The 17377-nt window shown below is 40.6% G+C and overlaps 1 protein-coding gene across 2 annotated transcripts in view; it reads left to right on the plus strand.

Moving 5' to 3' along the window:
- The first annotated feature begins 2394 nt into the window (after window positions 1-2394).
- The window catches only part of SLC25A26 (solute carrier family 25 member 26), an 81113-nt gene continuing 66130 nt past the window's right edge, over window positions 2395-17377 (plus strand). For both annotated transcript variants that reach the window (XM_065749574.1, XM_065749575.1), the window contains exons 1-3: window positions 2395-2548; window positions 4014-4170; window positions 6236-6345. In XM_065749574.1, the coding sequence (XP_065605646.1) occupies window positions 2516-2548; window positions 4014-4170; window positions 6236-6345 (300 nt within the window). In that variant the 5' untranslated portion in view covers window positions 2395-2515. The remainder of the gene's footprint in view (window positions 2549-4013; window positions 4171-6235; window positions 6346-17377) is intronic.

Raw genomic sequence — 17377 nt, forward strand, 5'->3', positions numbered from 1 at the left:
CAGGAGAAGGATAATAAACAGAACGAGGAGAGCAATTGCTTTAATAAATAAACTGGAACACGTGTGCGACTGATACCGCCAGGGGCTGATATATGCCAAAAAGTCTGTTTTTAACATCTGCTCTTCAGCAGCCTTAATACGTTCTGACCAGATCAATATATCTTTTGCTGCTGGTGTCAGACTTCCTACAGCAGCTGGAGACAGAGGAGGAAATACAGAGAAAAGACTGTATACACATATACACACATGCATGCCTTTTCATACAGAAACACCCACCAGCGAGGGGATTAATAATGTGAAACCAATTCAAAATAGTGCTTAAGGAGCCCATAAAAAGAGGACCCATCAGCGGCTTATACTCATTCCCTATGATCTGTTTTACTTAGAACAAGTCGTGGTGTCAGCAACTCATATTCTACTCAGGGCATCCATAGATGCAGTGTGTTCTTTATCATGCTGTGATTATATGGCTTTTCATCTCTTGCCAAGGCTTTTATGTGCTGCAAAGGTTAAGGGAAGCAGGTGAGGTGCTGTAGGCATAATGGTCATTTTTAAAAGCACTTCCACCAGCATGCAACCTCTGGATAAAGAAAACCAGAGAAAGTGAGGAGTAGGGGATAAAAATGGAGATAAAAAGGGGCTGTGCAGGTGGAGGCTTTTGGGCTGGAGTGTTTAACTAAGGACAGAGAGCAAAAGGGGAGAGGAATAAAAGAACACCTAGAGGCAGGAAAGAAAGTTTGCGAAAGTATTCAATGCTTCTAAGTCATGTGGGTGAACTGACTGAAAAAACTGACTGGAACTTATGTGCCATAACAGGAAGCAAAACCCTACAACAGCAGGGTGTATAACATCTGTTGACAGATGCAGATAAGCATCCCCTATGCCTCTGCTCAGCCCATCTTTTCTGCTTGCAGTGGAGATGCTGGGCAGTATCCATGGTGTTTTCTCACAAGGAAGAAAGCATGTGAGAAAACAGGTTTCTTTCTCCACTCAACACACTCTGTAAGCTCAGGGGAAGTCCACTGAAGGACTTTTGCACAAAGATTAATGTTTGGCCTGCAGCACTAAGCAGAACTTGTTCATTTAAGACAGGATGGTGGCTTAGAAGAAAGGAGGTTGTGGCCTCTCTGGTGCAGCAGCATATCTTCAGACAGAAGGTGATAAATAAAAGTTGCTGTCACTGAGAGTATTGGAAAGCTTTGCAACGAATAATGTAAAAGAACTCTTGCTATGACCCCAAGCACCTTTACATCAAGAGACCGCCTGGACACACGAGGTGAATGACGTCTCATTTTAAGTGTTGCCATCAATGGATTATACAGGGATAGCTCTAAAATCATGATTCATTTACTGCAGACATCTCATTTTTCCCCCCTCAGTATTCCTCTGAACTACCTAATTTAATGACAAACATGGATTTGAAACTGAAGAACTTTCAGTTTTTGTGTTTATTTAGCCAGTTAGCCAGAAACTCAGCTGGAAACATTAGATTTCAGATCATTTTGACTTCATTCTAAATAGCAGGGTTCTTTCAGAAAGCCAAGCACTCTTCTGGGTGTCACTCTAATAACTGCTCAGTCCAGTCTTCCCTACATTGCAGCTGATACGTGTAACTGTGGCTCCTGCTTCTTCAAAGAACTGGTACCAAAGTTTTCAAGAAGTAATCCCTAGGATAGCATACTAGCTCTAGTTAGCCCCAGAGCCCATCCAGGATTCATGTGTTGGGAGAAAGGTGGTCAACCATCCATAATATAGACAAGAGGGATACTATAGTCAAAGAAATCCACTAGTTGGATGACCTCCTGCTATGAAAACAGGAGGTGAACTCCAGTGGACACAACAAAGCCTGAAATAAAATACTGATAGCCCTCTAGTATCAAAAGTTCTACATTAGGACCAGAAAACCAAGGACTGCCTCAAAAATCAAAGGAGGTTGAGAAATAGGATATATTCAGGTTCTTTCTGTATTTAGCTGCAGATCACTCCCCGTAAACATACTCAGCACTTTGGTGAAAAGAGGCTGAGCCGTCTGAAGGTGACAGTGACACTGAGAACATGAGACACCATCATGTCCTCTGCTGCTACAGCCAAAAGCCTTCCCAAGAATCATGCTCACAGCCAAGGAAAGCCTACTGACTTTCCAGTTCTACATGTAGTGTGTATAATGCTTTATAGCATTTATCCCTTTTCCTTCTTCTAGAACCGTATTTCCCATAACTTCAAGCACGACTTCCAGCTGGGTAAGGACTACGCGCTCAACCCCAGCGCTACAGAGCGAAGAGAAGGGAACAGCAGCGAGGGCTGCGCCGTCGCTTCCCACCGTGCGCATGCGCGGAGCCCGAGCGCAGGCGCAGTAGCGACACACGCCCACCTGACCATGCTCCGAGGGCAACAAGATGGCTGCGCCCATGTGTTCTTGGGGGAAGGTTGTGGTGAGGGCGTAGCTCCGTTCTTTCCTGGTAGAAATCGACTCTCCGTGCCACGCCGCGTTGCCACGTCCTGCTGTCATCCGTGTATGGAGCAGCGGGAGTCCTGGGCGGCCTTAGCGGTGAGTGCCCGGGCCAGAGCCTGCCCGTTGCCATGGCGACGCCTCGGCAGTGCCTTCAGGCCCTAGCAGGCCGCCCTGGTTTCCCGTTATATTGCTGGAGTTTGCTTTAATGGCTCTATACTCAGCTCCTCGTAAAGGATTTTTTAAACTGTTCTCCCCAGCGGCAGCATTACTGAGGGGCAGGGAAGAAAATGCGATTTGCTTGTTTTATTTATTGAAGTCTCTGCTGTTTTGCTGCAGGCATTGTGGTCATGCAGCAGGTACTCTGTGCTTCATGAATTTAAATGCTGTTGGAGATGCAGAAGTTGGGAAGCTAAGAAGCAATTAGTCACTTGTGGTTCATGTTTTAGCAGGTGGCTAGGTGAAATCAGATTAAATCTGATCAGTGCTATTTTGAGCAGATGAGGAATGAGGATTTTGATGAAAAACACTGAAAAAAAATCAATGCATGCAAAGTAGCAAAACAGATTAGAACAGTAATTAACTTTATTGATTAAAACTTCAGTGGTAGATGCCTCTCAGTCCTCTGTTGGCACTGAAATAAAATAGGGTACCAAAACAGAGTGATTTGTTTTCATGCAGAATTAAAAATCTGTGCATGTTTCTTGTGTGCTGCACTACTTCAGCAAAATATGCTTACTGTTCTGAATCACAGTGAATAAACAACAAATAATAAATCACGCTTACAGCAAGTGCTACTTTTTTTTTTTTCTTAGTACTTCAGTTTATTTGAATCCCTTCCTCCTGTTTTTGGAAAGTAATTCTCTTCCCATCTGGCACAGTCTGAGGAATCTTTTTTATAAACAAAGTCACCTAGAGACCCAGGCTCTAATAAACACTGAGCTTTAGTTTAAATCATTTTTACAGTTTAGTATTAAAGATTGCTTTGGAAAAGAACACATTTCCTTATGATTTTGAAAACATGTTTTTCTTACTTTTTTTCTGTATACTTTCCTCTTCAGAGAAAAATAAAGCAGTTTTGCTTTATGTTTTTTAAACAAAGCAAACTGGTGAGCAGGAATGTTATAAATGGAGAAGTTTGCTGGGAAATGTGGATGTGCTTTCTAGAGGTGGTTACAGGAGAAGCAGAATTGCTTCTGTCTTCCTTGATCTTATCACATGGCTTCGTAGAGGCACTGGTCATTCTATTCTGTGGCAATTTGATAACTGGCATTCACTGTCTTGATTTTATGTGTGGTAAATAAGTGTTGTGCTGGTTGCTTGTGCTTTTCAACACAATGACATTATTTCAGGATTACCTTAAAGTGGTTAAATGCTGTAATCTTTCTTTCTCTATATATAGCTAGAGAACGTTGAATTATAAACTATCAGTTTATAATTTGACCTCAGAAGTTATGTACTCAATAGCATCTTGGCTTTGTTATGCCTCAGTTGCTTAGATAAGTGCTGTAACTTAACTCCTGTGAATATTAACACACTTTACTCTCCAATTTTTATCTTGAAGGCTGGTGGAATTGCTGGTGTCTTTGTCGACTTGATCCTTTTTCCTCTGGATACTGTAAAAACCAGACTGCAAAGTCCACAAGGATTTAGGAAAGCTGGTGGCTTTCGTGGCATCTATGCTGGTGTTCCCTCCACTGCTATAGGATCCTTTCCAAATGGTAAATTTTGCTTGGATTATGCTCTGTCTTCCTTGAAGTGGGTACTTAAGTAGAATAGGACATTCATTATCTCTGGCTTCCTCTCCTGCAAATGACTTTGGATTCTGTGGTACGACATCCAGCTGTGAAGAGCAGGTTTTAGAAGTGTATGGGATTGAGAAACTCTCTTAGCATGTGTAGAGTAGAGACTCCTGCACGCTCACTCTGAAAAGCTCTCTTGTGCTTCTGGCCTTAGTGCTGTATTTCAGCTTGGAACTTGCCTGAACAGGAATGCTTGTGAAGATGCAGTTCGTATTTGAGGCTTTCATTTTAGATTAATTAACCCACTTTGGCTTCACACTGTAGTTAAGATTTCTGGAAGCTCTGCGATAAATAGTTCCCTGTTAGTGACTCTTGATATGGACTGAGTGGGATCTGGAGTCTGTACCTGCATTTGAAGAAACTTACTGGTGCCATGGGCAGTGTACGTCTCTCACGTGGGTTCATTTTGGTCCCTTCCACATGTGTGTTTTATATTATATTAAGTATCAGCATCAATCCTACTATTGTACGCCTCAGTGTGGTAAGAGTATTGCAGTACATGTCTGAATTGCATATGCCAGCACTTCAGACAGCTCTTAAGTAAGCTCTGAAGTTCTCATGTGGGCAAGTAGTATGTGAGTGCTAGTGCTAAGTGTTGGTGCTTTCCTGCAAGCGTTTTACTCTTTGGAAGCATTCCTGGATTTATATTATGAGCTGCTTCCTACTTAATCAGGGCATTTTTAAGGTGCCAGGACACGAGCCATGCTTGCCTGCACACTTTTGTCATGACAGTCTTTCGTGGCATGGAAAATGCATCAGAATTCATCTGAATAAAAAATGCTTGAGTGCTGGAAGTTTTTGAACTAAATGTCTTGGGGTTGCTATACATATCTTTTTTTTCTTCCTAAGAAACAGCTCCATATCACTTAAAATCAGAAGACATCAGGAATACTTTTGAAACTGGAACTTTAAAAAAGTAAATGTTTGTTCCTGCAGAGAAAAAGAATCTAAAATACATAATGCCTTTGTCCATTTTGTCTTTGTAGTGAAGAAAAACCACCAAGTTATGCTGTTAGCAGTGAGTGTTAGGAGAACTTTGCTGACAAATCCCTTTACACCTTGAGATGTTTGATGTCCTTCATAAGATGATATAAAAAATTCAGTTCTTTATCTTGTCTGCTCTGTTATCTTCTTTTGAGGTGATAAGCATCTTTTGATTAGCAGAAGGCAATTCACGTAGTCCTTCTTTACAATTAAAATCTGTTCCCCCGCAAGACATGTCAGTTTTTTCAGGATTTACATCTTCAAAATCTGAACTGTGGTTTTATCTTTCCACGTATGACTGAAAACCAAAATTGTCTTTAGGAGGAGTAACCCTCAAGGTGCAAGTACCTTTGCAGTTGACTTGCTGTGAATAAACACAGTCTGTGTTGCTATGCTCAGTGTAGTTTTTTATGGACAGGAAATTTGTCAGTCCTCCAGAAGCTTCTTAGAATTATTTCTGGAGTTAATGGTACAAAGTATTAATTTGGTCATAGCTTGGAAATAGTTATCGGAAACTGCTGCTGGAACTGTTTTGTGGGGTAGCAGGCTTGTATCAAGTACTTCAGTGGGTTTTCTTTTGTTGTTTAAAGATTATCTATCCAATCCAACCTGGGCTGAACAATCTCCTTTCTGCCCTTCCCACCTACAAATATAACAGATACGACTTATCAAAGCCTGCTGGACAGTCATGACTAGTTAGAACATTTTTCCTTATCTTAATTCTAAGTACTGCCTGAAGCTCTGGCACTGCTTATATCAATAGGTACCTTTGACATCAAAGGGGGTTTGCCAGTCATAACTGGGGGCATAAACTTCTGAAGGAATTTCCCTACACCTTGCTTTTATACATTGGTACTGTTTTGGAGCAATAAATACCCTGTTTCCATAAGTGTTTTTAGAATAATAGGTGACAAAATTGACATCTTAAGGTTTTCGTGCTAGTTCTGCAGTAAAGGAATGGAGGAGCACTTAAATGACTTCAAATATGCTTAAATTTCAGCTGCTGCATTTTTTATCACCTATGAGAATGTGAAATCCGTGTTGCACCATGACTCTACATCGTACTTGACTCCAGTAACACATATGGTGGCTGCCTCTTTTGGGGAAGTGGTAAGAATGAAGTTCATATATTGTGCTTGTGAGGGAGGAGAGGAAACCCAGTTATAAAAACTCAGGTTTTGTTCTGTGTCTTTAAGTGTTGACATACGTATGCTTGACAGTTCTTGGAAAAATATTTATTTTTAACCAAGTATTGACATTTGAAAGTATTCTGACAAAGTGTATAATTGAGTTGTAGACTTACTGGTGGATCTTGCTAAGCAAGTAGATGGAGGAAGTTTGTGTTGGTCCAAAATATGAATATACCTTCACACTGTAGTAGTTACGCATCAGCGTTAACTTTTTAGAGGGCTTTTTTTGCTTTTACAGCCATTCAGCATCAGTTGACTTTTATTTTTGCAACCATGAAATGCTACATAACTTCACTTACCAAATTATATGTGACGCTTTCCTGGCTCAGCCAGTTTCAGTGGGAAGTGCCATGTCAGGATGGCTAGGCAGTCCCTGGAGCCACATTGCTTAGAGTTTAGCTCTGTCAAGAGCTGCTATGTGACAGTCAGTAACAGAAATAAGCTTCCCTTGTAGTCTGCAGCTAGTGCTGAAAGAGAACGCTTCTTGATGTGGTTGAAAAATGACCAAAGCTTCCATTCCTGCCTGATCCAGACACAGACTTGTCTATTGGTCTATGCTGCTCTGTAATCAAGCCTAGGGACTGCCTTTCCTTTGCAGCAAAATTCACAGAGCAGCTTGATTACTGCATTTTAAAAACCGTTCCTGAAGTTTCTGTTCACTTTTCTGAATTGTTTCTGCTCTTTCTTGCAAACAAAAAGAGTGGAGTTGCTTTGGGTAAGCTGAATCAAACATATTCCACAGTCAGCAAAATCTTTCTTTCTCTAGATGTCCTTCTTGTTTTTAACCTCAGAGTTGGAACAGTGCCTTGGCAATGCTGGGGCTGGGTGTTCAGCTCTAAACAGTCCACTACTGTCCTTGCCAGTGCTGTCCACCTCCTTATTCCTGCTTTTGTCACTCTGGGTGTTTCCTGGCATTATAGTGATGAAATGGGGTGTGAGTTACTGTGTTCCCACAGGCTCAAGGGAGGACAGTGAGCTCTACAGAATTAATATCAGCCTTGCAAAGCTGCTTCCCACGAGAAGCTGTTCAACTCTTCTTACTCTGCTTGGTTTCAACTTTGATTCTCAAGTAATGTTTTTCTGTGAAATGATACTGATCAGACTAAATGTGTCTTAGGCAGTGAGCTTAATTTAACATACCAATCTCATGAAGATAGGTGAATGCAGCACACCACTTTGGTAGTGATTATGGACAGGAGTAGTCAGAAGATTATAGATTTAGAGGGTAGGTGGGACACATTCGTGTTGCCTCCTCAGGCAGAATTCTTTTTTATCTTTATGAGAGTCTGCTCTGTTAGCTTATGACTTCTATCTTTAGGCAGTGCACAGACTTTATTTCCACAGAAATCTGATAAAGGCTGTTAGGAATCAGCAAGAAGTTCTTCACACCATGGCAGTGCCTAGCTCTGAAATTCCTTGTTTGTTTGAAACGTCATGGAACAGCAGATCTGCGAAGCATCTTAAGCTTCTGGTGTGCTGTTTCAAAATCAAACAAAATGATTGGATTTGTGAAAAGTGCCAGTGTTCTGTGATAAAATAGGCTTCTTTTGCAAGTGGATTATTTATAGTATGCTTCCTCTATGTGTGAGTGTTCAGTAAGGAAACGGTAACTGAAGAATTTAATCATCAGTCAAAGAATAGTTGGCTACAGATAACTTCTTTGTGTGGTTACAGAACCTGTTGCCTGAACATTCATTCCAAGGTGGTCTGTGTTCTCATGATCCTTACAAATCAGGCACGTACTGCTTTCATTTTCAGGCTGACAAACTGAGATGCAGCACAGCTGAATGAGTTGCTCGGGGCTGCCTTTATCCGAGCCTCATCTGTTTGTCTCCTGCTACCCTAGGGCCAGATAAATGTATAATGTTAGCTTTTAAAATGGTAGTCTGATTTTTATAGTGTGGAAATCACACTGTTGTTACAGCCGTTTCTCATCTAAATAAGGTTTTGCTTTCTGCTTGCTTTTCTTCACTTGATGTGATGGGAGAACTAAGCTGCAAAATAATTGTGGTAGGGATTTAGAGATTTGCTACAACAAATTTGAGAAGATATTGCATAGTGCTATTTTTATTACATTTGTTTTTATAAAAAGTCAACTGATAAATCAAGATTAGTATATATAAAATATTTCAGGTTGCATCAGTGTGAAAGTTATAGTTTTATTGATCAGTCATTAAGCTTTAATCAAGGCATAACCACTGGGACTATTAGTTTGTCAACTTTTCTTTGTTGATAATATTCCTTCCCTCCTTTGTACACTTTAATAATTACTTTGGCTATAAATTGCTTTTAGGTATGAAATAATAAGCCAAAGACTCAATCACGTTAGGATTCCCAAGACAACTGTTTTCATTTCCAAACTCTTTTTACAAGACAAAGAAAATAGGATTGAGGAATGAGATGGGATTTCTAGGCTTGCTGGTTGTTCACTGGCAAGCATAAATAAGTCAGCTACCTTCCTGTGCATAAGTAAAATACCAGCATACCTCTAAGCTTAGTGCATGTCAATGCTGACTAATCTGTGTTTTGTATGTGCACAGCTAAAAATAATAATAGAGGTAAGGAAGGATAAAGAAAATGCTACATTAAAGCATGGTAAGAGTGAGTTATATTAGTTAAATAGGAGGTCTTTTTCTGGCTGTAATGTTTTTTCTTTCCTTTTTTTTTTTTTTTTCTTTTTCCTCTCTCCTTTCAGTCAGGAGGAACATAGAGGTGTAATCTTATCTTTGGGGATGAGATAGAGAAAGGCACACACGTCTGACCCAGTTAAACATAATTATTTTTTTCCTGCAACTCACTGTGTAGGGACACTGGATATCCCATAGTATGTGAAAAATTACTTAAAAAGACACAGCTAAAACTCTGGAGGACAGATGTATGGTATATCTTTGAGGAAAAGAGTATAGGAGCTACCAAAGGGGGTAAAAAACCTTTAGTATTCTACTTGTCTAACTGAAATTTGGAGATAGGAAACACAGTTACTGCATCCAGGGCTTTGGAATTTTATTTATTTAGGTGTTTTTTTTTAATTTAACATCATCCTCCATGTTTAGTCTGCCTGTATCTTTACAGTGAGCTGCCAAATGTGCTTGGAAAACATGATATCATAGTGGGTGGAAAGGAAAACCAGATGTTATAAAATTTGACTTTTCATATGCTAAGGCAGTGCAAATAACTCTGTGAATGAGCAGTGTTTTTAACCTCCCAGTGTTCATTTTTACAGTAACAGGCTTCTTTTTACATGACCTGCGTTAATTAAATTTGTAAAGATTTCTAATTTTGGTGTAGGGTGGCAGTGTATGCTGTTAATTACAAGAAGCCTTGGTAAAGAGATTGCCATCAGCCAGCCCCCACCAACATCCTACAAATACGGTTTTATGAGATGAGTTTGAGGTTGTCCCAGTTTGGCTGATGAGGTTTCCTTCTTGAATGCCAGAGTGCTTGGATTCAGCACAGTTAATTTTATGTCCTGCTGGCTTTTCCATGGAGGTGAGAATAAAGTCGATTGGATCACGTTCTAGAGAAGCAAGCTGACAACAGCCTTTTCCATCTAATATTTAGATATCGTTATGGTTACGATCTGAGCCTTGCAGGATGCTCGGTGAATGTTTTGGGTTTGTAAGTATCAGGTCTGAACTTAATTGTTTTTCTGTCCTCCCCAGGGTTGTGAGATCCCGGGTTGCTTGCAGTAAGGTGGTGTGTCTTCACAGCGTGTGATAGCATAAGACAGAGTAGCTCAGATCCTGAAAGCTGCCCAATCATATTAGTGACACTATGTTTGCATTAATTTGCTTGTTAATTTTTAAGCTGCTGTAGCCCTGGTGCTGTAGGTTCATCAGCTGGCTTGTTTCCATCCTGCTTCAGTGTCTGTGCACTGTGCTCCCGTATATAGGTCATATAAATACTGGACAGGCTTTCAGGTGCAGAAAGGCATTTCTGGTCTGACTCCAAGGATGCTATACTTCAAGCTATCTACCAGGCTTTGCTGGAGCATGAAGCTCATAGGAAAAGATGGAGCCCTCAGCTGTGTTCAGAGACAGCTCCTAGCGTTTAGATAGGGACTGCTGCCTCCAGAAATGATAGGCTTGGCCAGCTTCAGCATAAAGAATTATGGCTTAGCTTCATGCTTAACTGTTTTTCCAGAATTGAGAAGTGAGGGATGCTAAATACATTTAAATTGGGAACATCCAGAAGTTTGTTTTTCACTGAGGAGAGGGTATGAGAATGACTGGCTTGTCATGTCTCAAATAAAATAAACAAAGTAGCAGCAGAAGCAGGCTCGAGAGAGGTAACTAAAACTTAGAACTTCATTTGTGTGTTCACTGCTTCATTTCTACTTAAATTAAGTACTTGGGTGGTGTGCCATTGTCATTTCATGTGGCTCTGCAGGTCAAGGTGAGGACAGGTATTTCAAGGTGAAATTCCAATCTCACTTGTGTATTCCATATTCCAGTTCGTTGCCACTCACAGTACTTTTGTGATAAGAGCAAAGTGTGTGGTTCTTCAGTGATTAGCATCTGACCCTCAGTATTAATAACTTGGATTTGTGTTATCTGCTTTTGGGATGTGTCAAATAGAAAGGCTTCTTAATGCAGAAATTAGCTTTCTGGGGAATTCAGCTAGCTTTCTTTACTCGTCCTGACTTGTTTCTTAGAAGGAGCAAGCCCAAATGTAAGCAAGTACAGTTTATGTAGATCATCATTCTGTAAAATGACATTTTGAATGTTTGAAAAAAAGGGAAGTGTTTTATATTTTAGGCCTTTTATTTCTGGAAGAAAAAAAAAAGGTTGTATTTTAACATTATGCCATTTACAATGTCTGTTTCTCCCCTTCTCTGTCCACATATTAGCCCTCTCTTCTTCCCTTTGACCTGGCATTATCTTTTTGAAACTGTTAACTAGTTCTCAAAGTGCATCAGTATGGATTTCATTAGACTGGCTGGGTAGGGCAGAGGAGAGAGTTGCTGTTAATGCCCATTCTGAGGAGAAGACAGAAGCACGAGCCAGACAAATCCACAAAGAGTAATGTCACAAAAGCCTCTCCAGCTGGGTGATTAGCCAGGGCTCTGCAGCACTGTAAGCTGTAGAAGTCCAACTTGCAGGAGTGAAATCTGACAGAGATGGGACAGCCACGCATGTCAGATGTGGAGTTCAGATTTTAGCTATTTGAAACTCCAGAAAAGAGCATGTTGGAAGCTGTGTCTGTTTCAGTTCAACAAGCAACTTGGACACTAGGGAGAGCTTCTTCTAAGTCAAGAATCATCTGCTGGAGCAAAGAGGTGATTTAGCACTTAATGTGTCTAGACTTCGGGTTAATGGCTTTGAATTTTTAACTATCATTTTTCTAGGAACTGATCTAAGAAATGAACAAAAGCTGCTTTTTCTGCTTTGCAGTCTTTCTTCTCCCTGCCAGTTTAGTGTGGGCTGGCAGACTGAAGTATCCAAAGCAGTACCCAAAGTTTGAAAGTAATGAGTATTTGACAGGAGTTCCACACTACATGTGTGTTTTGTTCTGTTATTTTCAAGGCCTGTCATTTGGGGTCTGACTGTGTCTTTGTGCTGTACACATCTGGCTGCAGGCACTGAGCAGTGGAACGTGCTGACCCTGGCAAGAGGAGCCATGGTGGGGAGTGCACAGTGCATGTGGTCTTTTGAATTAATCATGATGGATTTTGAGATATTCCTAAATTGATCTAGGTGAGGTTGGGTCTGCTGTACAGATGTGGCAGGATTTTTGCCAAGACTTAGAGCAGAAGCACAGCTGAGCAATGGCTGGAAGATGGTTGTGAGGCTGATGCCATTAAGAGCAAGGGGAGAAGGAGCAGAGTGGATGGGAACTCAAATTAAAGCTGCATCTGGAAATTGGTTGTAAATAGAGACAAATGGAGGCATGAATTCACAAATGCTGCCAACAAATTCATCACACAATTAAAGTCTGAAACAGCAAAATAAGAACTGCCAAACACCTAACCAGCTACCCAGCTGATCTTTTTACGCATGCTGCATTTAGTTGTGTGTATCACCTCTTCTTCATCCACTGCCCTTTCCAGATCACTTTGTTATCAATTCAGTTCCAGACCGAACCGAACTTATATGTAGGGTAGAAGCTTGGTGATGGTTGCCATCTCTTTTTTTTGGGCTCTGCAATCCCAGAACTCATACTCAGCTGATTTAAAAATATTCATAGCTCGACAAATTCATTTATAGAGGACAATCAATTTGACTTGAAGAGTATATGCGAGAAATAAATAATTAAAAATATTTCCTGATTTGCAACATATTCTGACAGAGTCAGCTTTGGAAATGGCTGAGATAGCTTTAAAGTAAGGTACATTTATTCCAGTGTAAGGTTACATACAGGGTTTGTCAGCTATTTCTGAACACCTCCATATGTGAGCGAGCCCGTAATTCTTAAGAGGAAAAGGCTGTAGGAAAGACTAAGGGATCAATTAAAGGAAAATACTTGATAAAATACAGGGTAGTTGAAATTTCCGTGTTCTGAGCCAATGTAACCCCGAGAGACTGAGCACATTGTAAAATACTAGTCATCTTTCAACAGGAGACTTAATGTGTTTTCAGAAAATATTGCCTGTGTTTTCTTGCCTGGAATCTCATTAACGTTTGTCCTCCTGTAACACAGTCTGACCTCTCTTGGCTCTTTGGAAACAGTTTTGTGCTGGATGAGATGCACTACACAAGTCTGGAAGAGAACTTTTGCTGAAAGAACTGTTTGACTGGTGGATGTCATTAGTTTCTTAAGTCTTTCAAAATAGATTTAGCAAGCTCACAGTGGCGAAATTGTTACAGGGATAGATTGGATCAGGCAGACTGTTCTGTACATTGAATTGAGGCCCTTCCCTTCTTCAGCCTTGAGGCTTTTTGTGTTTAGAAGTGGTAGTAACTGATTCAGGCATCAGCTTAGCTAGGGAAAATAAGGACAGGAACTTCAAAGCTATTCAGCTGTTAGATGTTTGCCACTCAGGGGTTTGATTCAACTGTTAGTGACTATACTGAGGAACTTCAAAATGTGTGGTAGCTTGGTCTGTGCTGGAGTACCAGAGAGATGTACATAACACTGGGCCATTTTTGCAAAGTCTGAGGTTCACTTTTACAAAGGAAACAAAACTCTACAGTGATTAAACTTGGAAAGACCAATTTAGTTTTGCAAGCTTGTGTGTTCTATGTAGTATCTGCAGGAAGAAGTACTCTACAAAGAAATGTTTAGTGTAAACCTTGTCAGCCTCACAGCCTTTCCCTGTTCTTTGCCCACTAACTGATACAATTGGGATAGCAGACTTTTTCCTTGCTGTAAAGAGTTTCACAAATCCCCACTGACTGAGGACAGAAGATACTGGTCAGTTTTCTGAGGTGTAGCTGAAGGAGAGATAGGCAGGGAGACCACAGCATGAGATTGAGGGCATCTAGATGGACAGTCCAAGAGCTGTGTGGGGGGAGGGATATCCAAGAGCCCAAACTGAGAGGCTACTGAAGCAATGGGCAAGTAGCCAGCTGAGGACTTCAGGCCACTGGGCTCAGTCAGTACAGCCTGTGTGAAGAAAGAAAGAAAGGTGTGGTGGTGTGGATGGTGCTCTGGAGCAGGAAGAAGGGAGCTCTGGAAAGCATTAATAAGGAGGTGGCTTAGTTTTGGCACTGATGAAGGATGCAGTAACAGTCTGCAAAACAGTTGTGCAAATTCCAGGTAGTCATCTAAGGTGGAAAGTTGGAGGAAGCTGCAAATGTTTGTGCATAAGCTCCAGTTTTCCCAACGCCAGAGACTTTCAGACTTTGAATAGTATCATCTCTACAATAGTATGTTTTTAAGCCCTGGGAAGTGCTGAGATCTGAGGGATCTCACTGAGTGAGATTGCTCTTTGAAGAAATGTTTCCTGCCAGCATATAGGGAAACTGCAGTTAAATTAATGAAGGCCCTATTGTGTCAGTCAGAGGAAAAGAGGGGACAGAGGGCTTGGCTTGGCAGTTGTCTAAACTTTCCCATCCAGGGCCCATTAGTCATAACTTATTCTCTCTGTGGGCTTTAAATTAGGAGTGGAGTCACCTGTTTGTGACCCCAGCAACTTTGCACAGGACTGAATGTAACTCAGCTGGAAGGGCACGTCCATGCTATGCGTGAGTGTGGGAGGGGAAAATAAGATTAGCATATTCTGAGGTATTATTTTGAAGATGAACACTTTTTTTTTTTTCCCCTGAGGTTGGCACTTAAAGCAGAAACTGAGAGCTGACTGTATATACATATAATGGGCAGATCCTGTTCTCTGTGGGGACAATTTCCATATTGAAATCAGTGTTAATGTTTCAGTTCTCTGCTTCCAGTGTGCCTTAGCAGGTAGCAGAGCCTGCTGACAAGCATGTGTGGAAGGGTTTACTTGAGCTTGTGATCCACAGCAAATTACAAACCATACTTACATTTTTGTTCTGTTGCCTGAAGGGCAGCAATTATTTAGCTGAATTGGTGTTTGAACTGCTAGGGGTCTGTAATTGCAGCAGTTCAGGCTTCTCTGTTAAAAGAGAATATGAAACCAAATGACAAGTGTGTATTTCATTTATTCCCATTCTTTATGGGAATAAATTTTCATGGTGTTGGAAGGGCTTAGGCTATTCTTGAGACCTCAGATACAGCCTTTGCCACCTGCACCACCATCAAACATTCCCAATCCAGGAGTTGTGGCCAGAGTTTAGATACAATTATTTAGAGGATGAAGTACTTTTCTGATCTCATAAAAATGCATTGGAAACACTCAATTTTTCATATAACAGAGCAGAGTCCTGGTGAGCTTTGAAGAACCAAACATAAATTTACAAGCAGAGTTTGGAGAGGCATGGAAAGCTGGAAGTTCAGATTTTAAGGCTTGTTGAGAGACTCTGGCTTTGAACCCAGGAGGAAATTTGTATTTTCTTTTCCTTTAGAACTTGAGGGGGAAAAAAAAGTCTGCAGTTCATGATCTTTCTAGTTTTAGTTTTACCTGTTATTTTAAATAACCATTTAATTATCTGAGGAGTAGGAAAGCAAATATGTCCTACTTAGAAGGAGCATCTGACACAGAAACTGACATGCTTGGATTAAGTCACAGTTATTAACCTATTTGTTAAGCAGCACTTTTCTCTAAAGCAAACCTGAACTGTACGGTAGCTTTTGGCAACAGGAATATGGCCAAGGGTAATGAAAAGAAACCAACACCTGAAAACAAATAAAACAAAACAACTAACAAAAATATTTTTTGCTTCTTCCTCTTGAATGGGAGTTGAGATTGTTCAATTTCATTGTCTTTTCTGCTTTATGTTGCTGCAGATGATCTTTCTGACCATCAAGAAGAGGATGAGAGATGGGGATTTGCTTTCTAGAATGACTGTAGCCTAAATGTATGTGTCTTTTGATAAGTCACAGCCCCCTTGTTGTCATTTTTGTGCAGCAGCTTTTTCTCCTGTGTGGCTTAGTGATCATCTTGTGCAGGTACTCTGAGGTTTAGTGTAATGTCTCTGCTCTCCAGCTATGAAGCTGTATAGCGTCACACATTAAATTCTTATTTGATTAAGAGCAAATTTATGCAAATGATAGTTAAGAATAACTCTCCCCAGGTATGTTCCTTTAATTTTGTCTGAAGTATTAAATTACATTTATATGGTGAACATCAATTAAAGCTTCCCAGCCCACCCGGATAAATCATTAAAACTAACCTGCTCAGGAAAACTGAAATCCTTTATAAATACAGTGCTCTGTGTTAGAAAAGTTTTCTGAAGTGCACCATGTGTTTTTGTACCCAGTTTTCAAAGCGAGCTTAGACATCTAAGTCAGAGGCTTCACTCAGAGTCACTGAGAGAAGATTCCTAAATCAGCAGGCACTTATGCATTCCAGAACAGTTCTCCATCCTTAGACTGCTCTTCCCCTTAGCAGCAGACTAGCTGGCTAATTATTCTGTGGAAAAAAACTTGGTCTTGATCCTCATCCACACCCTCGTTAGTGCAGAGAACAGATCAGCTTGTTAGCCAAGAGCACATCAATTGCCAGCATCTTGATAGATGGGGCTGTTGGTCTTTGCACATCAGTCTTAAGAGTATGGATAATCTCTCTCTTATTAAAAGTGCTCAGACTTTAATGGGAGTCTTAAATTGTGTGAGCCAGATAATCTGCTGTGCAAGGTCCGTGCCAGGCTGCATAAGGAAATGCTTTTTCAAGCTGCTCCCCTTAGAGGTACAAGGCTGCAAATTGTGTTGTACCAGCTGTGTCCCCAGTTCTGAGTAACACCTGCAATGCATATACTTAAATTGCCTCCATAAGCCCTTAATAGCAATGGCAACACCTGCTCTGAGTTCTCTCAAAGGTTTCTGGATAGATCTCCTGTGCAGATCATGCTTACGAGGTGGTCAAACTAGTGTATTTGTCTAATAACAAGTGTGTAAATGTGGTGCTGTTGTCATAGATTCTCTCCTTAATCCTTCAAAATAATAGTCACGTAGAGAATGGTTGTTAGCCTGGAGCACTAAGGATGGAAACAAAAGGTTGATAATCTAAATGAGATCATGCATCAGTATATTAGAAACCTGAATGAGATTCAGATTTCTCATATGTTGAAACAGACTATTTAGATCAGTATGCATATAAAGGCTTTGCATTGATTTCAATGCATTCCTGAGGCTTTAAATGCGCTGCTTGTTCATCAGGGTCAGTTTAGAAGGTAGTCAAAGTGACCAGGAAAGTCTGATTCCAACATGGATCTGACCAGGAGATGGCAGCCTTGATGCGTGTGAGGAATATACAGTGGCTAAAACGCTCTTTCCAGAACCAGCTGAGGAAAAGAAATTGCCTTCATTTAATGTGAAGATATACTGTCTTAGCAATACCTAGATAAAACAGCATTATTCTGTTAACATTTAGCTTTTGTCTCTTAACTGGACAATGCAAGGCAGTGAATTACAAACATATTTAGATTTGTCTC

The sequence above is a fragment of the Cyrtonyx montezumae genome, unplaced genomic scaffold, assembly GCF_038088225.1.
Source record: "Cyrtonyx montezumae isolate F1298 unplaced genomic scaffold, pur_monq_1.0 scaffold_6, whole genome shotgun sequence".
NCBI lineage: Eukaryota > Metazoa > Chordata > Aves > Galliformes > Odontophoridae > Cyrtonyx > Cyrtonyx montezumae.